Below are 20,573 nucleotides of genomic sequence, written 5' to 3'. Positions count from 1 at the left end.
GGCCCTATAGTATAATGAACAGAAACAAGTGCGGTCACACTGCATTTTCCACTATTGCTAAAATCGACAAGCAATAATTTTAAAAATTTATTACAACCGTTTTAAGCACTAGTGAAATGATGGCTAATCTTGGCCGCTGACAAGCCAGATTGTGTAATGCCCCGCGAGTCATGTGCTGGCGATAAACCCCCGAAAAAGTGCCGTTGATTGCTCATACTCAATATTATTTAGTTTGTTCCGCGGACAACCCTTCGAGTTTTGTGAATGCATCCGGAAATACAAGATATTAACCCTTTTCCCCCGTTTAGTTAAGTGTCGCGACAAGTCTTTGTGCCGCCGCGAAAGAAAAGAAATATATTTTATCGACGTTTCAGTTTGCCACACGCACACACACACGCTCATAGATTTTGCAGAGACTTCCCCGCACACACAGATACAGCAGCGCTGCGATACAGATACACGTGCGTTCAGCTGTGAATGAACGACAACGGCCGCTGCTCAGCTGTAGTTTGTTTTCATTCCGCACCGAGATCGGGGGAAGTGTCCTGGGAGTAGTGGGCAGGCAGCATCCTGAAATAACCGGATAATCCGCAGCTATATATGACCTTGGTCCGCTCAACAGGTGAGTCTCGCGGGAGCCCCCCAGACGGCGGCGGCGGCCTGTGTTTCACATATTTGCCGAATTAGTTATGCGAGACTATTTTTGTTTGTAGAGACACACGACATGACTCCGATAATTATAGTAGAGCGTATAGTAGAAGTATCTGTAGATTATAGTATACGTGTGTAGTGGCCGCCGATAAGCGCCTCAAAATGTGCTAATTGTCCACTGAAAATTCATTTCGAGATGATTTACTGCCCCAACCGCTCTCCATTGTATTCCGTTCTTGAGTTCCCCCACGCGCGCACACACTCACTCTGCCTCCGAAAGTATATATAATTAGTTTACATAAATATATTTAGAGACCTAGAACTTGCAATATCATACAAAACACACACTTACAGCCCGCCCCAAATCTCGTCTGTATTTATTTTTATAATAATTATTATACTCGGGGTTCCTATTTTCGCTTTCGTCTAGAAAATCGTCATCGCTTTAATTTGGTTCGCTGATTTGTTGACTTTTGAAGGGAGCGCTATCTCGGCTATAGGTTAAGTCTATGGTAATCCATCATAATTCCCTGCGTGCTCGAAAGTAATGACACTCTTATCGTGAACTCTTCACTCGATATCCTCAGGGGCTTTGATATACTCAAGATATACGATTTCAATCATCATTGAGTTATTGAGTTCATTACCGCCAGTTGTCGATAATTATTGAGTGCTCATCAATTTTGAATGTGCTAATTTTGATTGATTTCTATATTTTTCCACCCAAACGATCTTGTCAAGCCATGGAGTCTAAGCACCGATCCACCAAGGTACTCGAAATTGAGATTTTTTCTTACTATTGTATCATCGCCTCACAAACTCATGTTAATTTCTACAATAAATCAGGGAGTTAATCAGAGACATTTGGCAATCATCGATCGTTCACTTGATTTCTTCGAGTAAATCTCAGTTTATTTTCGCATCGTCTCGACACCTGACGCACATTTGTCAATTTTTTAAGTGAAAAGAAGTGCATATATAGTACGTATAGTGAGAAATTGTGAATATGGGTGAAACTGTTCCTGTGTACTCAATTTCGCATTTCATGGAAACCCATTTGACCAGCTCAGCAAATGGCAACCGAAGAGTCTCCAATTCCCAAGTGAGTCTTCAAATAAACAAAACGGATTTATCTATTTGAAGAAAAGGGAGGTACTAAGTTTATAAATATTGGATTTTGAGGTGCTGTGGTTGCTGTTTTGGGTTTTATATTTAACGAGTATACTCCTGGAATCGATGTTTATTGTTTATAAACATTTTTAAGAGAAGAAAGTGTTTTATAAAGTTAAAATAAGGTATTATTTTTAGGCTATATAGGTTTGTGATAAAATTATTGAATAGAAATAGCTTCTAGACTCTAGAGGTAAAGCCGAATAGATTCTTTTCTTGTCAAAGACGGGAAGCAGACTGTTTTAAGAGGAAGCTTGAAGAAGTATTATTCAATCATCAGTAAGCTAGTTTTTTTATATAAAATTAATAATAAATATTTCCAGAATATGAATTTTTTCAGATATTAGATATTCAAACTTTTTTTTATTAAATATAAGGTTGTCAAAAAAGTCTTGCGGTATTTTCATTGAATTTTCAATTGTTCATAAAATTGGTTATAATACATAGTGCGATTTAAGTCAAATATGCGCCGTTTTGTTCGATGACGAATTCCCAACGAAATGCCAACTTCATAACGCTCCTCTTATAGAAGCTCGCTTCCCTATTGGCAAAAATCTCGAAGAGCTAATTTTCAAAGGACTCTCTTGTGTCCAACTTCCGATTACCAAGCTCGTTCGCCATGGACCGAAATAGGTGGTAATCACTTGGTGCAAGATCCGGACTATACGGTGGATGCAAAAGAACCTCCCACCCGAGCTTCGGAAGCTTCTGGCGCGTCACCAAAGACGTGTGTAGCCTAGCGTTGTCCTGATGGAAGACAATTCGGCTTCTGTTGATCAAAGATGGCCTCTTTTGCTTGAGTGCTGCATTCAAGCGGTCCAGTTGTTGGTAGTACAGGTCCGGATTGAGCGTTTGACCATAGGGGAGCAGCTCATAGTGGATGATTCCCTGCCAATTCTACCAAACACACAAAAGAACCTTCCTGGCCGTCAATCCAGGCTTGGCCACCGTCTGGGCAGCTTCACCGCCTTTCGACCACGACTGTTTGTGCTTCACGTTGTCGTAAGGGACTCACTTTTCATCGCCAGTCACTATCCGCTTCAAAAAGGGTCGATTTTATTGCGATATAAAAGCGATTCGCATGCATCCATTCGGTCAAAAATGTTTTTTTGCGTCGAGTCGTGTGGCACCCATACGTCAAGCTTCTTTTTGAATCCAAGCTTCTTCAAATGGTTTATAACGGTTTGATAACTCATGCCCAGCTCTTGGCCGATGCTACGGCTGCTACAATGCCGGTCTCTTTCGATCAATTCAGCGATTTTATCGCAATTTTCGACGACAGGCTTTCTGGAGCGTGGCGCATCTTCGACCACCTCTGCACCAGAACGAAAACGTTGAAACCATCGTTGTGCGGTGGAAATGGAAACTGTATCGAGTCCATAAACTGCACAAATTTTATTGGCAGCATGAGATGCATTTTTGCCTATATCGTAGTAGTACTGTAAAATATGCCTATTTTCTCTTTATTTTGCTCAATGTTTGCGGCGCTATAACTCACGAACGACTAAAAACAAACAACCATAAATCAAACAAATGTTAGCGCCTGAAAAGAGCTTTCCAAAAAGGTCTAATGTAAACCGATGTGACGAATAAAACTAGAACTACGCGCTTGCAAAACACCTAGCGAAAATACCGCAGGACTTTTTTGACAACCTTATAGTTCCTAAAGAAATCAATTTAACTAAGCCAAAGCTCTACTTTAAACCACACTTGTCCTTCTGTGTTCAAACTATAAATACCCAAGTCTACCCTGCCCACCCACCAAACCTTGATTAATTACTGGAATTTATGTGAAGGAAACCACAGTGGAATTAAAATCAAAATCAAGGGTATCGAGCGCTTCGGTAAGCCTTGAGTTAATACCTTTGTTTGGGGTTGACTTTTTGCTTTTATTGTTGTTGTTATTGCGACATCATCATCATCACCCACATTCGCGTATCACGTGTGTGTCTGTCTGGGCACACACCCACACTACTCACCCACCCATTTTGATAAACCCCGTTATTTTTGGGTTACAGTTTCACATTTTATCAAAACAATAAAGGCGGAAAAGAGGGGAAAGGCGGAAAAGTAGCGAAATAATAAGCGAGCAAAAAGGAGAACCGAACCATCGAACGATTGACGAGTGTGTTCTCTTTCTGCGCCAGCAGTTCCACCTCCACCTCCACCGATTCTGATTCTGATTCCCCGATTCCATTTAGTTTTCCAACAGAGCGCGCCGCGTGCGCTCCTCACACTAATCGCTGCCATTTTTTATACATTATTTTCGAATAGATTGTAATCTCGGTTTTGTTTTTGCCAATTTTTAAAGCCATATACTATATGTTTCTGGATTATAAAGTGGCTTTTGTGCTGTGATGTTTAGTGAGGAAAGTCAAATATTTGGGCTGTAAAAACTGATAAAAGATAAAGGTGCTCGTGTAATAGTTATAAAAAAAAAGAAAACAATGAAACGTACACCCAAATTGCATCTTGTGGGCCGCGCCTACTCGGAGATGTCACCGCTCAATCCGGACAGCTTGCAGGAGTCCCCCACGACCAGCAATGCTGGCCAGGATCGTCGGATCGATCAGGGCGGCTACGGCAGCATCTTTCCCTTTGGCCTTTTGCGCAACTCCTTTGGCCGCGGAGGTGGTAATCCTATGCAGGTGGGTTTAACGCCACAAAAGCAGAGCTTAGTCGGCATATGTTATGTTCTATATAGGGGCATAATGGAATGCTTATCGGATACTGACTGCTGCTCCGGCAGTTTGCCAAAGCAGATTGTTTAGCCGATAAGTGAGCAGACGGCGCAAATGGCTTTCCATCTGTTTGTTTTATCGTCGCCGGAATTAGTGGCGACGCCTCGAATCGCACACACCCTTCTCTATGGGTTTATGGGCATTGATATTTCTACATTTGTGCAAGTAAAAATCACCTTTTTGAACAGATGAAATTCTACAATAACTTTATGGCTTTGGCCTGAAAGTATGCTGCCTTTTGGTTTGAGGTTTTGCGCTGAAGTGTAGACAAAGGTAGTTAAAAAATGGGAATGTTTTATGATAAAATTTAAAAAAGGCCTTCAAAAGAAGAAATCTCCCAAAAGTTTTATAAATATATAATAATTGTTTCTCCCTTTTGAAGTTGAACAGAAGATGGACGAAAAATAAAGTAAGGGCTTGTAATATCATAGAAAAAATTTTGTTAAATTTCTAAAAAGCAGCTTCCTATAATAATTTAGGACTCTTAAATAAACTAAACAAGAAAGGAACTAACTTTGGCAGTCCAGAATTTTTGTATACCCTTCCAGGTTACAATTGATTTAGATGCTGAATTTGAAATCTATCATTACTAAGCCAAAAATCTATTAATTTCAATTTGGAAAGCGGTTCGGGGTTAAAACCCTTTTCATAATCATCAATAATCCACAAATACTCCCCTTAAAAAAAGAGTTACAAAGTATTCTTTGCTCATCCTTTTCCGGTATAAAATCTCACTTCTATTTGACTTTGGTGGAAATGTAGAAAAGGTAATTAAACCACGATAATTATATGGTTTTTGTTTATAAGGAAGCAGCGATAGGCGGCAGGCCTCGGCATTATAGCCTTTTAGTATCCGCTGCTTATCTGAGTTATCTGCGGGGACTGTTGCCGTCGGCCTGTTTGCCCAATTAATGAAAATTAAATACGGAGGAGCTAGGGGATCGTTTGGTCCCCGCACCATTTATATATGATGCTTTCATGGAAAAAGCGGACAGTTAACTGGCGGCGCCTCTGCCAAGCGGTTCATTCGACGGTTCCCCCAAATTGAAATTCGAATTTTAATAGTTGACAGTTCACAGTACGGGCAGTACGTATATATATCTTCCCCAAAACGATTCCAAGGCGGCCTTCAAGACGGAACTGAGCGGCGAGAGTTTGGCGAAAATGTTCAAGGCCCGCCTAAAGACGAGTCCGGGTGGGAGTGAGGTATTAACTAAACTCTATACAACCACTAACAAGTGTGCCGTGCAAATCCGAGATGCGCTCCTTTCCTTTATCAGCGAAACTAGGCAGAGATATCATATGATAAGGATAGACCAACCAGCGCGTTGTCAGTTGTCTAGGGAATGTTATCAGCCTGTCGTCCCCTATGAAACCCGCGTAGAGCCGGCTTGATCGACAGGCCAACTCAAGGAATATTGCATCAATCAAAACAATTATGATTCATTTGGAGGAAGTGGAACAGCTCTCATTCAGTCAGTCCCTCTCATCTTCAATTAGTTTTATAAAACCAACCCAAACTGCCCTAGAGCGCAGCGCTTTCTTCGTAGCTTTCGGTTTAAGTCACGTAAATAATGATAAACTATATACTAACTAAGCCGCGTCCTAGATAACCGAGTGCAATTGAGCATCTCGTGAGTGTCAACTGAAATACATCGTTCCTACCCCGTAATCAAAACCCCGCCAGCTCATCAGCTTCAGCCATGCCGAAGCCGCACAAGAAGGCATCCTCTTCCTCCTCCACCCAAAGCATACCCGAGGAGGGGGATCTAACCACCACAGAGGCTGCCTCGGATACAGGATCCACAACCTCAGCGAGTCCCACCTCGTCCAACAGTAGAACGACAGCGGGACACAGTACCATTGGAGCTCTGGTGAGCAATCTGCATCATCACGATGTCCAGTCCCTGCATCAGCCGCTCCTGGAGACCGAGGAACGTGTCATAAGAAAATCCCGCCATCCACATCGAAGCTATGGAACCGAGCGGAAGCCTCACAGTTCTCTGCCCCGTTTCGTGATCGACATTGAGGAGGAGACGGACGCTGCGGTGGCTGCAGCTGCGGCGGATGGAAAGGACAGTCCGGCGTCAGGGCAGGAGCATGAGGAGCACTCGAATCAGAGTCCCTCCCGCCGGTTCAGTCACTTCAACCTGGCCCTGCGTCGCTTCTCCCACATCCATGTCCATGTAAATGCCGCCACTTATCCTCTTGGCTCAATCTTCCTCTCGCCTCTGTGTTGGTGTTGTAACCCTGTGTTGCTCTTTGCTGCCGCTTGTTGGAACCCTAACCCCCGAGATTGGCCTAACCCCGTGTACATAGTCTGCACACACTAGAGACACTAGACACACACCGCAAGCACACACACCTTACTTACACACAACTGCACTCTGGCTCATCCAGGTGAAAACCTGTATGGGTCGCGTGCACTGGATCTAAAAATAAACATTCTAGTTGCGGTCGCTTCTTGGTTCTTCAGACTTTGGTTAACTGCTTTGCTCTATGCCACTAATGCCATCAGGAATGGTCTTTTCTTAGCTCTTTATACTACTCTGCTCGTGCACACCCAAGAGGTATTTTTTTTTACTTAAGTTAAGTGCACAACAGTCGAGGGGAAGGAACTAGGGTCTGTTATTTAAGGATTGTTTAAGAGGAAATCAAATAATACCAGCAAAAGAGGTTAAAATTAAATGATTTATATAGTACGTGGTTTTCTTAATGATACTTACTTAAAAGTAAATTATAAATTTACTAAAAATAATAAGGATTAAAACAGGAAATCGAATATATTTCCCTAGAAATATAGTTTTATGTCCAAACTATAACTTCCTTTGAACTTATATCCATAATTACAATGAACATTTTGTTTTATAATGATATAATAATATGAAGTCTAAACATTCAGTTACTTTTTTACTCTTTCCTGAAAGCCGCGACTTCTTAACTCTCCTTAAGACCTCACTTTACTGGCAGTAAAAGTTCATATTAATATTTAAAAAACATGTTTTTAGGCCATTGGAAAGCGTTGATACAAGAATTCGTTCTTTGTTTGGTTCTTAAACGGTCATAACACGTTTTAAACATCTTAAAACTGTGCATATCTTCTTTGTTTTTGTTTTTTTCTGGACGAAACATATGGTTGATTTATAAAACGTGTTAAGGTCTCTCTCGGGGAACTGAACAAAGAAATTATGTACAGTTAAAAGGCGTTTCTTGAGAAGTCTGAGGTTTTTCCCCAAAATATTTGCAAAGTTTAAACTCTGAAGTATGTCAGTGGGTTAAGTTTTAAAATAATAAAAAGTTCCCCTTTTTTTGGAAGGTAATAAAAGGCTTTAAAGTAAAGGATAACGAGTGGTTATTGGTTTTCTTTAAAACCATTTCGAAATTCTTAAAAATAAATATTTATAAAAATTTATTTAGTTAAGAGAAGCTATTAAAATAAATAAACAAAGATATATGTAAATAAATTAATAAATACATAATTTAGTTCAAATCAATCGTAAGATTGAATATATGTACTTATATATACCATATATTGTGACTATATTACTTGTATCAATTGTATACTTACTATATATACTTGTAACTATTACAACTTCTATAAAATCCTTATTCTTAGCTATCATTTGCCTTGTAAACTGCAGAATCATTCTGTTTTTCTGCATTTACATGTTTAATTTATTAACTGATACAATTACAAAGGCTTCATTTGATTGTAATTAATACCCTATAGCTAAGAGTTGTTGACAAATAACCAGCATTAATTAATATATCCCACAACCGACTGAATACATTTTCTTGTAGTTTATTCAAAAATCCAACAACTATTTATCTAGCTGCTGCTGTTAAGGGCTGACTGGGCATAACTTAACCCATTACTGCTGCTGGAGAGCCCATTAAGCATTAAGTCGAGTGACGTGCGACTCAATTGCAGGCACTCGAAACTGACAAATTGGCAATCGCTCATCATGTCTCCAACTTATCAAACGCCTTTAGTCAGTGTCCAAGCTACTTGCCTCAGAATAACCTAATCTATAAATAAATAACTGGAGTGTGGCATTATTATCGAGTAACCGATACTCTATGACAAATTAATTAGTGTCCCTTTTTTTAATAACCCCTAATGGAAGCCATAAAGTCAGAGGGGCAGGCAATTAATTACACTTCAGCCGGCCTTCTTCTAAGCATAAATTCAAGTGAAACTCTTTGCGCAAAAGCCAGTGCAAAAATAGCAGCCAGACCCCGCGATGTTGTGACCACAAAACCTGGTCAAATCAGTCTTTGTGCAACGCTCGTGGCGTCAGGAGCGGTGGCCAGCTCCAAAATCGTCAAACAAGTTTCCCAGTTTCGGTTTTTGGTGGCTGCTATTTTTTGTTGTTGGCCAATTACTATATTTGCGGCACGAAACAGGCGCATTTCCATGGGCAAACACAAAACAAAGCTCGCGTAGACTTGCGGTAATCAGGCAGAAAAGCGATGCTCGCCTCCGGTTTGCGTGTAAACTTAATTTCGCACTGTCCAACCCAAACGGTTGCTTGATAAGCCCGCCTCGCCTCGTCAGACGTCGCCGAGCGTCTAAGGCGGCCGGTTGGGTTCGGTTCGGTACGGTTGTTGCATCGCCTGGCCGCAGTATCTACTATATCTTTATAAACACACGAATTAATTTGTCAATTAATTGGCAGTGCAGCAAAAAAAACAAGAGGAAATAACTCTGCAAAAAAAATTGATATTGAAGTGAAAAATAATTTAGAAGTATGGGCTATGCCATTCGCTTAATTAAAAATCAGTGAGAGTGTGTAAATGTGATCTCTGTGCCGAAGAATTTCCATGTTTACATTGCTGATAAAAGAGCTTGACGCACGTACAAGAAAGAGCCCTCCCCAGAAAAGTACAATTAATCAGCATATGAAATATTAGTAATAAAGAAAATATATAACAATCTGGAGACCATTGCGGAGGGAGAAGAATCAGCTGACAAAATGAAACTATCAAAGAGCTTCGATGAATTGATTCTGAATGCCTCGCGGCTGAGCTTGAATAACTTGCGATCGCCGGCCAAGAAAAAGGGGAAAAATGTAAAGTATATGTACAAAAAAAGAGTGTTTAGTATGCAATAAAATAGTTAGGGTTATTAGCGATACATCTTAAATATGACTATATAGTCTTGTTAGAAATTGCCTATATATGGTATTGTATTCAACAAGAACACATAAAGAACCAAATTAACTTATCTTAAAACTAAAGTAAAAGTAACTAATTAAGTTAGTCAACCCAAAGCTGTAACTAAATACATTTGTGTATGGTTAATAACGCTAGAAAATAATCGATGTTTTCGATTTTTTAAAGAAATAATCGATGTTTTCGATTTTTTAAAGAAAAAATCGATGATAAAACGATAAACAAAGTTTTTCCACATTTAGGTGGAAAGATAATCATAACAAAAAGTGTAGTCAATCGATATTTATGATATTTGAAAATTTAAAATCGATATTAAATCACTAAGCATCGATAAATTTCAGCTTTAATGGTTAATAACACATATTTCTATATCCTAAATGAATAATAAAATATAAATAACCCCCAAAAAATATGTAAACATCAACTCAACATTAAATTAGTCACTTCTTCCATGGATAATTCATAATGTTCCCCTAGTTAAGGATAGGAAATACCCACCTTAAGCCGGAAGACAGAGATAAACTTTATAAATAAACATACTCCAGACTATTAAAATTTACTCACGCAGCCAGATCGTAAATCGCAGGAGCTACTTATCTGTCTAATCTATTTTCTATCTATTTCTAGTCTTTACTGATACCATTTTTTAAAAACGCCATAATTTGACTCGTTCTAGGGTGCTGCTTGCAAAATAGCAATTAGATTTAACACATTTAGTCGGCTTTGAGCGGTAACTTTGTTTACCAATTTGTATTTACTGTACCGTTTTAAACCCCCCTCGTTACGCTCCAGTGCATTTTGACACCTTCGAATGAAACCCAAAGCCAAAGCAAAGTCTATAAATCCCGAATAGAGCAAGACCGACTTTGCCCGGCCAATAAACAAGATTGTTGTCTTGTTGTCATTATTATTATTCTTTTTTTTATTGATCCAATCGAACGAGCAGACATTTGATCAGCCTCCACAGAGACCGGAGATTCAATGACATTAATTAAAATAAACAAATAAATTAAAGCCAAGCTACTGCAATGCGTGCCGGCAAACTGCCTGGCAATTGTTCAAATAACAAATACGACAATCTGTGTGGCGTTATCGTAGTCATATTTCCAGCGATTACCGGATGAATATCTATTTGCTAAAGCCTTACGAGATCAAAGATGTCCGTTGTAGAGTGTTTTGTGATATCAGTTCCAGGGATTACCCTCACGCGTGTACCTTTTTTGGCTTTAGATATTTTTAGAATAATGCGGCAGCGCCATAAAGTTCCTTATTTTGTATACTGAGAAGCGATTATTTCACAATTATTGGTTTGGTGGTTGGCTTGGCTTTTTATAACCCACATAACTAATTAATTTATGGGTTCGATGACTCAAAAATCATGGTTTCATGGTTAACTGGACACCATTGTTATATAGCTTTAAGATAAACAATATTTCTGTACGTGTAAGAATAATTACTGACCCTCCCAGCCCTAGTTTTGTGGTTCTTAATGGTTTAAGCATGCGAAATGTTCACCTCTGACCACCCACTGAAGAGACAATGAAAGTCTCTAATCGTTGTATTTTCCCCCCAAGAGTTACAGTTTCTTTTTATTAATTGCTTTGTAACACGAATAATTGGAACAAGTTTTGCCTTAAAAAGAAAATCTACAAATTATTATTTGCATGCCGTTCTGTTTTTTCATTTATTTGAAATGTATTAATATTATTAGGAAGTATATTAATATTATATGGTTTTATATAGAACATAAATCGCTACGGAGACTCCATGGGTTCACTGGGACATCGTGCCTTGCTGCAGTACATCGATAATAATGACATCTCTGGACTGCGCGCTATATTGGACAGCCGACATCTTACCATCGATGATCGGGATGAGGTGAGGGTTGAGAGTTTTTGAGATCAGATTACTTCCGTTTTATATTTTTAGAGAACTAATAAAGAGACTCATAAGCTTTCCTAGGCTTTTAATTGAACGAAAACCTTATTTATAGGAACATATGTACTAAATATTCCAAATCCCTTGCAGAACTCCACCACAGTCTTAATGGTAGTGGCAGGACGTGGTCTCACAGCCTTTGTTCGTGAATTTCTGGCCCGTGGTGCTGATGTACAGGCCGAGGATTTGGATAACTGGACAGCCCTGCTGTGCGCCTCTCGCAACGGGCACTTTGATGTGGTTCAACTTCTGCTAGATCATGGAGCCGAAATCGAGCATCGTGATATGGTAAGTGCTTTACCCTTGAACTCCTCTTTAAAGCCAAACTAATCCTTGATTTCCCTTTAGGGTGGCTGGACTAGCTTGATGTGGGCCGCCTATCGGGGACACACCGAGCTGGTGCGTCTGTTGCTGGACAAGGGAGCGGATGGCAATGCTCATGGCAACTACCATCTGGGAGCTCTGCTGTGGGCGGCGGGCCGTGGTTACAAGGACATTGTGGAATTGCTGGTGCAACGCGGTGCTAAGGTTAATGTTGGTGATAAATATGGAACGACAGCTCTTGTCTGGGCCTGCCGTCGCGGCAATGTGGAGATTGTGGACACGCTGGTAAAGGCAGGTGCCAATGTCGACACTGCTGGCATGTATTCGTGGACACCACTCCTGGTGGCAGCCGCCGGTGGTCACACCGATTGCGTTAGTTCCATCCTCGAGAAGAAACCGAATGTGAATGCTTTGGACAAGGATGGAATGACGGCCCTGTGCATAGCTAGTCGTGAGGGGTTCCAGGATATTGCAGCCTCTCTTATAGCAGCCGGTGCTTACATTAATATCCAAGATCGTGGTGCGGATACGCCCCTCATCCATGCCGTGAAAGCAGGCCACCGTACAGTGGTGGAGGCTTTGCTCAAGAAACATGCCGATGTCGATATTCAGGGCAAGGATCGCAAAACAGCTATTTATACGGCGGTGGAGAAGGGACACACGCCGATTGTGAAGCTACTGCTGGCCACCAATCCTGACCTAGAATCGGCCACCAAGGACGGGGATACACCGCTGCTGAGGGCTGTGAGGAATCGAAATCTGGAGATCGTACACTTACTCCTTGACAGAAAGGCCAAGGTGACGGCCAGCGACAAGAGGGGCGACACCTGCCTGCACATAGCCATGAGGGCTCGAAGCAAGGCCATTGTGGAGGCTCTCCTGCGCAACCCCAAGCACAGCCAGCTCTTGTACCGAGCCAATAAGGCAGGTGAAACGCCCTACAACCTGGACTCGCTGCATCAGAAAACCATATTGGGTCAGGTATTCGGAGCCCGGCGACTCAATACCAACGAGGATTCCGAGGGCATGCTGGGCTACGAGCTGTACTCCTCGGCTCTGGCGGATGTGCTCAGCGAACCCACCTTGACCACGCCCATTACCGTGGGTCTCTACGCCAAGTGGGGCAGCGGAAAGAGCTTCCTGCTAAACAAACTGCGCGACGAGATGAACAACTTTGCCCGCCAGTGGGCAGAGCCACCCGTTCGGACCAGCGGCCTGCTCTTCATTGTCTGCCTGCATGTGGCCCTGCTCATTGGCACAATTGTGGGTCTAAGCACCTGGTCGGCCGTGGTGGGTGTCTCCGCTGCCGTTGGCTTCCTGCTGCTCGCTTACCTGCTCCTAGCTGCCGTCAAGTACTGCAACTACCAAATGGACATGCAGTGGGCCTACTCGGTGCAGCATGGCCTGGAGAAGAGGATCACCCGGCTGCGTGTGATATTACAGGTGGCATTTTGCCATCCGCCGGGTCCGCAATCGGATTCGCAGGCCAAGCCGGTAAGGTTTCACTTTGCGGAGGCCAACAGTGCCTCACCCACGGGCGATGGAGCAGTGGCTCATATGCTGGCGTCTCTCCTGGATGCCATCGAGTCCCATTATGGCTGGCTGGCCACGCGTCTGTACAGGGCCTTTCGTCCCAAGTGCCTGAAGGTGGATGTGGGCTGGCGCTGGCGTCGCATGTGCTGTATTCCAATTGTGTTGATCTTTGAACTGGCTTTGGTTACCCTGGTCACTGGCATCTCCTTGATCGTGGCATATTTCACGTTTGCCAGCAAGGAGGAGAGGGAGGACATCCTGGTGGTGCTCTATGTGATAGCCGCCGTGCTGGGCACGCTCATCTGCACGCATCTCCATGTCCTGGCCAAGGTCTGCGTCTCCCTGTTCACCTCGCACATCCGCCTGCTAAAGCGAGCGGTTCGCTCGAGTGAGACTGCTCCCCTGACCATGCTGGGCGCCGAGGTGGCCGTGATGACGGACATGGTCAAGTGTCTGGATGCCTTTACCAATCAGCAGAGTCGTCTGGTGGGCGTGATTGATGCCTTGGACTCGTGTGACACCGAGAGGATCCTCACCCTGCTCAATGCTGTCCAGACTTTGCTCTCCTCGCCAAATCGTCCTTTTGTGCTGCTCATCTCGGTGGATCCCCATGTCATTGCCAAGGCAGCCGAGGCCAATAGTCGGCGGCTGTTTACGGAGGGTGGAATTGGAGGCCACGACTTCCTAAGGAATTTGGTACATCTGCCGGTTTACCTGCAGAACTCTGGACTCAGGAAAGTGCAACGTGCTCAAATGACCGCCTTGCTGTTCAAGCGAAGTGGCGGCGGCGACTACCAGACGGACGATGGACCCACTCTGGGTCACTCAGTATCTGCCCGACGGCTGTCCAACGCCTCGGAGATCATCTCCAGTCAGGAGAAGCTGCGTGGTCAGGGTCGTGGAGGTGGTGGCAAGAAACTGCGTCTCTCCGAGTCGGTGGCCAGCTCCACGGGCTCGAATCTGCATCGCCTGGGCCAGAATCCCCAGACTGTGCTGGATCTCTCGAGGATTGTTTTAACGGATGACTACTTCAGCGATGTGAATCCGAGGAGCATGCGCCGGCTGATGAATGTGATTTACATCACTGTGCGCCTGCTCAAGGCTTTCCAGATAGACTTTAGTTGGTATCGCCTTAGTTCCTGGATCAATTTGACGGAACAGTGGCCTCTGAGGGCCAGTATGATAGTCCTGCATCATGATCAGTTTATGGACAGCAATGCGGATGAGAGTGTCTCTTTGCAGAGTGTTTATGAGAAGTGAGTAGTGCATAGAAGATATAAATTCCATATATTTATCCCTATTATCTCTCTAGACTGCGTCCCAAACTCGCCTATTTGAGGGAAGCTGCTCCGCTCTTGGAGCTGGATCGTGATGAGCGTAAGCTGGATGCCTTCCTGCAGCTGCACAAATCAGATCTTCTGGTGGCGGATCTACGCATCTTTCTGCCCTTTACCATCAACTTGGATCCTTATTTGAGAAAGGTCTTGAAGGGTGAGTATTTTTAAAATAACTATTAAGCTCTCTTTATAAAGTTGAAACATTTTATAGAGGACCAGCAAACCATCGAGGATGAGGGTTCTCTGGTGCTGCAAACCAGACCCAGTGTGTCCAACAATACGCGTCAATATCCAGCGCCCACCACCTATGTGCCTTCGCCGCAGGCTTATCCGCCTTACCAGATGTTCCACAACGAGTATCCTTCGGTCAACAACGAGCTGCGCTCCAGGAATCTCAGCACAAGCACTGAACCAGTCACGCCTTTGATTACCTCGCCCAGTGATTCGTTTGGTGTAGGTTTTTCTGACTATTTTTAAATTAAAAGGAATGTTTTAATGTTATAATTTATTATAGGACGACATTCTGCAGACCAAGCTTACTGACCTCACCACCGAGGGTGTCATCAGTCTGCTGGAGCGTATAGAGGACATGAAGCCCGCCTTGGCCAAGTTGGCGCCCGTGCTGCGCGAGAATGCGATCAATGGACGTGTCCTCAAGCACTGTGATATGCCGGATCTCAAATCGGTAAGTAATTCTTATCAACTTTGAGGTTTCATTTTCCCAAATTAATTGCTTTCTTCCCTCTTAGGTTCTCGGCCTAAGCTTTGGCCACTGGGAGCTGTTCCGTCTACTGATCACCACTTTGCGTGAATGCGAGCGCCTGCCTAGGAAGCAGCGCCAGCAGCAGCCACAGCAGCAGACTGCCGCCTTGGAGGCGCCGCCAACGAGTGTGCCAATGATCAAGGATGTGACAGATGCCCTGATGCAGCCACCGCGGGAGTCGCTGTCGCGAAAGAACTCTGTTAGTCATATGGAGAAGCAGGTAAGATGGGTTAATATTGATTCAGGAAGGTTCTTGATAACTCTCTGCTCTAACTCATGTGCTTTTTGATCTATTCTTATTCCGATCATTCCTAAAAATAAATGCAGTCAAAAGTTCATGACTACGAATACCTGCAGGTAAAGAGCTCAGCTCAGCAAGAGACGCACTCAGCAGACTGCAAAACCACTACAAATAGGATTTTCATTTACTTCACACCCTCTAACCATGCTCCTTTCTTCTTTCCCCTCTTTATCCTTAGGTAACCCTGGAGGAGCAAATGATCTGTGGCACTTTGCAGACCCTGAACGAGGAGGCATACGAGGATGTGGCCAATAGCAGTGAACGACCAAGTCCCACAGGTGAGATGTTGGCGGCAGCCGCACAACTGCAATTAGCACCCATACGCGAGTCATCCGAGTTCGGATCACCCTCCGATGACCTCAAGCAGTATGGGGTCAGCAGCGGCAGCACCAACAACAACAACAACAATAACAACAAGTACTTGCATGCGGAATACAATCGAAGTGCCAGCTCGCATTCCCTGCAGAGTCTGAGCACTCTGGTGGGGGGCAGTGGTGGCGGTCAGCACCTGGGCAATGGTAACGATCACGATCATGATCACGATTTTAGCGGGAGCACTCTCGACCTAATGCATGTTGATTCGGTGTTTGGTTATAATGGTGTCGGCGGCAGTGGTTATCATCATAATCATCGGGCATCGCGCCAGATATCAATAAGTAGCGAGCTGCTGAGCGAGACAGCTAGCAGCCTGCCCCTGCCCCTGGTGGTGGTCATACCCAATATCTCCGGCGAACAGAGCTACGATGACACCAAGCTGTGAGAGGAATTTTCGGGGTGATCTGTGATTTACCCATGAGAATTGCAAAAAAAAAAAAGAAAACGAATCAAGCCGCGCTTAAGTATTAACTTTACTTAGTACAATACAAATATATATTTTATAGTCTGACAAACCCGACCCAAGGACCAAAGGGAACCCACAAACCAAACCATATCATTAGAGCTGGAAAAAAAATCGATTTCAGTTCACCATATTTGTATTTAAATATGAGTTTTTCTATGTTCTTCAGCGTTTATATAACATTGATTTTTATAGTAAATTCGATAATCCGATTCTGAAAATATATAATAAAGAAAAATCTATTAATTGATTATAAAATCGATTTTATTTCCAGCTCTACTATCATCTTCACTTTGTTAACTTTTTGCTTTGGCTTTTGGCTTTACCAATATCAAGAAAACTAATATTTGAGTTGTGCAATTACTACTAAAAATCATTCCAATTGTTACCCAAGACTATTATTATTAATTATTTGCAACATTTAAAATTGTGAAACCCACCACGAAACATGAACAACTAATCAACCTTTAATCCTACCCTCCACTAAACCAATTATGTCTACTATCCCCCCAGCGAGAGATGATGATGAAGCATCAAATAAATGATAAATCTTATGAACAACTCGTCTCCACTTGCATTTTATTCAGCTTTCTTACTATCTGTGTGTGCAAAGAAAACATAAAATATAAGATGCGTAACGACATAGTAGCATCTTAATACTTATGTTGTCTTTGCTGTGTGTTTGTCTTTAACCACTTATGTTCCAAGTTAAATGGCTGCTTTATATTCCCACCTGGTTTCCCTACATTTCCGGGCCTCGTTTTGGGCGGCGGGCTTTGTCATCTTTTCCCTCCCAGAGATCCTTAACTAAATATCCCCCATCAATCCGTATGATTTTTAGAACTCGACACGCCTAGTGCCATGGGGTCTGCAATGACAACACCATTGCTGGGCGTCAGCTCCTCAGGTTCCATGCAGCCGCCGCCGCCCTTGGGTCGCGATTCCATATTGAAGCAGCAGGGCAGCGTCAAGGCCGACAAGCGGGTATCGATCCAACAAACGGCGAGCAGTAATAATAATAATAACAAGCTGACACCAAATGTGGAATATGTATCCGAGCGCCAGCAGCCGGAGGTACTCCAGGGTGGAGTCAAGCGCTTGACAACTAAGCCGCCACCAGGTAAAGTCTGAGAAACATAATGCTTAGGGTTTTAATTACTTATAAAATCCTTATATCTCGGCAGGACCTCGACCCGCTTCGCTGATCATCACCCGAAACGATTCCAACTCACAGTTCCAGCTGCTGCGCTCCTCCTCGGTGGACTACGACGATGTCGAGGCTCAGGAGCACAGGACCACGATAAGAACCACATTGCTGGAGCAGCAGGAGGAGGAGGAGTCGGCCCCGTTCGTGTTTACAGTGCGCAAATGATACAATCTTCTCTACTAGCCTACGCTTATAGTTACGAATTAGTTTTTAGTGCAATTTAGCCAATAACTAGAGAAGGGGGACATGAACTCGCACAAGTTCAGCGAGTTTATGACGCTTGAATTTTGTCCTGGGCGGATTTAAGTCGTTTATGTTGCAACTCTGAAACCGCCTTTTGGGGGGTTGCCCCTAAGTACTTATACTCTAGCAAAAGACACACACACACACAAAACGTTCTATTACTTGTTATAAATGTATGTGTATTTATTAATTGTACAAAGAATAAGTGAGAATGGCAGTTATACATCTAGAAATTCGTTTGGTCATAAGTTTTGTGGCCTTGAACGCCACTTTGGCATTTGCGTTGCAAGAGATTTATGAATATATTCGAGAAACTAAGAGGTATTTCAAGCCAAGATCAAATTATAAGGCACTCCTGGTTGGTCCTTAAAGCTATTGGATATTTATAGTGATTTTTTGGCAATATATTTATAAATAAACTGAGAGAGAGTACGAAATACGATGTGTAAATGAAATCAAAATTAGATTCATTAGCGAATGGTATGGCGAACGATGGCCAGGGCTGGACCCAGTCTCCTGTAAAGTGTCTCGGCAATGGAGTCATCTGGAATCGCCCTGGCGATCTCCTGCAGGGCGTACATTACATTTGACTGCTGCTGAGACAAGTCGGTTGGGTTGAAGGAGCGTTTCTGCCAGAAGGTAGAGTCCATCGGTGGGGCCTCCAGGCGCGCCTGGGTTCCAGCATCTTGGGTGAAGGTCTTGTGATCCGTTTGAGTGTCAGCATTCTTGAAGAGCGTCGCCTTATCCGCTTCCGCCTCTTCAGAGCCCACTCCCAGCTCCATTTGCTCCTTCTTCAGCTTGAGTATGTGTTGCGACGGCGTTGCCGTTTTCTGGATCTCCTTTAAACGATGTATATCTATGCCCAGGATGCGGCACAGTTCTCGGATCGGCCGAGGTAAAACTTCCAGGCCCCATTTGGACAGTTCGATGCGCGTTCCGGGGGCCGAGTTGAACTCGTACACCACGTTCATGTTGTTGCAAAGGGGCGAGGGATTCTCAAAGCCATTTTGGTTCCGAAAGGAATCATGAACCGGCAGCTTGCACATGGTTTCCACCATTAGGACCTCGCGTTCATCATCTTTATTGGCATTCTTCTGAAACAGTTCCAGCGCCAGTTGGGCCCGTGCCACGCCCAGGTTTCGTTTGTCCTGTTTTGAAAGATTTTCCATCTTTGGAAACATCTTTGGGGGCTTCGGGGCACTCTCCAGGAGATTAGAGGTCTTGACCACGCGCAGGCGCTTCTCGTCATCTCGCACTGGAACATAATCAAGATCTGGTTTTTCGGCCTTAATGCGACGTCCGGGCCAGTGGTGGCTCTGGTTCCGCTTGTTCTCCTTCTGGCTTTCATCCGGCGAACTGTTGCTCCTCGGCCGCTTCTTACTTTCAGCCTCTTCCTCCTTCTCTTTGCTCGAGTGATGGGAGCGCTTCCTCTTCCCACTCTTCTTCTTCTTCTTTTGTTCTCCACTTCCCCCCTGATCACTCTCATTCACCATGGCCAACTTTCGGAGGATCTCCATCTTCTCGGCTATGAGCTCGGCATCGCTGTCTTCGTCTCCACGGCTGCACAAATCCATATCCTCTAGGTTTTCGCGGGCCGTATAAGCGCTCGGAAGGCCATCCAGGACGGGATTAAAGGGGGGTACAGTTGTAGGACAAGAAGCAGAAGAAGAAGGGGGACTATAAGAAGGGGGAGGAGTATTGGGTAAATCATTGAGAAGATCATCCAGCATCACATGATCGGGATCCATCTTAAAGTCATCCTTGGGTTGAATGGTCGCCTGCAGGCTGGCTCCTGGAGTGGGTGGGCGCGCCGAGTGTTGTACATCTTCCTCTAGATCGCTGTCCCACCTGCAATTCGACACAGAAGTGTCGGGCTCAAGGCCACTGGCACGTGGAGATTCCTCAAGCCTCTCGCGCAGAGGCGTAGGATCGTTCTCGTCCCGGGGCTCCGCCTTCTCGATTTTCACTTCCATTTTAATAGTTTGCTCCATGCTGAATCGTGGTTCATGAAAATAGAACTTTGTCAGCAAAAAACGTTTCAAATTTCACAAACATAACGGAAGTGTGACCAGAGTTTAACTGCAGATTGGGCAGTGTTGTCAGTATGGCTGTTTTCAGGCTATGGAAAGGCATATCCCTAAATATAGCTTATTTTAATAATTGTCCTTTTCGTGGTTCAATGCCAAACTTGAACAAGTTCTGCACATAAAAAAATAATAAAGGTTGTACGTTTACTTTTATGTATTTAAATGTAGTTATTTTTTATTCATTCATATTTAGCTTATTTTTTTCTCAGATTGTAGCTTGTTCATGCTCATCACTGTTTGGTACAGAAAAAAAATCTGGATTGTG

The 20,573-nt window shown here is 43.6% G+C and overlaps 2 protein-coding genes across 11 annotated transcripts; one reads left to right on the top strand and one right to left on the bottom strand.

Moving 5' to 3' along the window:
* The first annotated feature begins 37 nt into the window (after positions 1–37).
* Arms (Ankyrin repeat-rich membrane spanning) lies at positions 38–18,393 on the top strand. 10 transcript variants are annotated; one of them, XM_017177852.2, is made up of 11 exons: positions 38–622; positions 11,481–11,615; positions 11,766–11,963; positions 12,024–14,788; positions 14,845–15,023; positions 15,081–15,322; positions 15,384–15,554; positions 15,619–15,852; positions 16,112–16,451; positions 17,613–17,891; positions 17,956–18,393. In XM_017177852.2, the coding sequence occupies exons 2-11, from the start codon at positions 11,505–11,507 to the stop codon at positions 18,141–18,143; spliced, it is 4,707 nt and encodes a 1,568-aa protein (XP_017033341.1). In that variant the 5' UTR covers positions 38–622; positions 11,481–11,504; the 3' UTR covers positions 18,144–18,393. The 10 variants fall into 10 exon arrangements, with proteins under 10 accessions (XP_017033341.1, XP_017033343.1, XP_017033338.1 ...); XM_017177854.3 differs by lacking the exon at positions 38–622 and adding an exon at positions 4,033–4,469 and having other exon boundaries at positions 16,112–16,211; XM_017177849.3 differs by lacking the exon at positions 38–622 and adding an exon at positions 4,033–4,469.
* On the bottom strand, positions 18,375–20,300 carry Panx (Panoramix). The gene has a single exon (XM_017177858.3). It carries the CDS (start codon positions 20,210–20,212, stop codon positions 18,692–18,694), a length of 1,521 nt encoding a protein of 506 aa, XP_017033347.1. The 5' UTR covers positions 20,213–20,300; the 3' UTR covers positions 18,375–18,691.
* Positions 20,301–20,573: the final 273 nt, after the last annotated feature.

The sequence above is a fragment of the Drosophila kikkawai genome, chromosome 2R (assembly GCF_030179895.1).
Source record: "Drosophila kikkawai strain 14028-0561.14 chromosome 2R, DkikHiC1v2, whole genome shotgun sequence".
Lineage (NCBI taxonomy): Eukaryota > Metazoa > Arthropoda > Insecta > Diptera > Drosophilidae > Drosophila > Drosophila kikkawai.
This window is presented reverse-complemented; position numbering and strand designations above follow the sequence as displayed.

Coding starts and splice junctions, on each gene's coding strand:
- Arms (XM_017177849.3), top strand. CDS start 4,269: ATGAAACGTACACCCAAATTGCATCTTGTGGGCCGCGCCTACTCGGAG. Junction 11,964..12,023: donor AAATCGAGCATCGTGATATG/GTAAGTGCTTTA, acceptor ATTTCCCTTTAG/GGTGGCTGGACTAGCTTGAT. Junction 17,892..17,955: donor GACAACTAAGCCGCCACCAG/GTAAAGTCTGAG, acceptor ATATCTCGGCAG/GACCTCGACCCGCTTCGCTG.
- Panx (XM_017177858.3), bottom strand. CDS start 20,212: ATGGAGCAAACTATTAAAATGGAAGTGAAAATCGAGAAGGCGGAGCCC.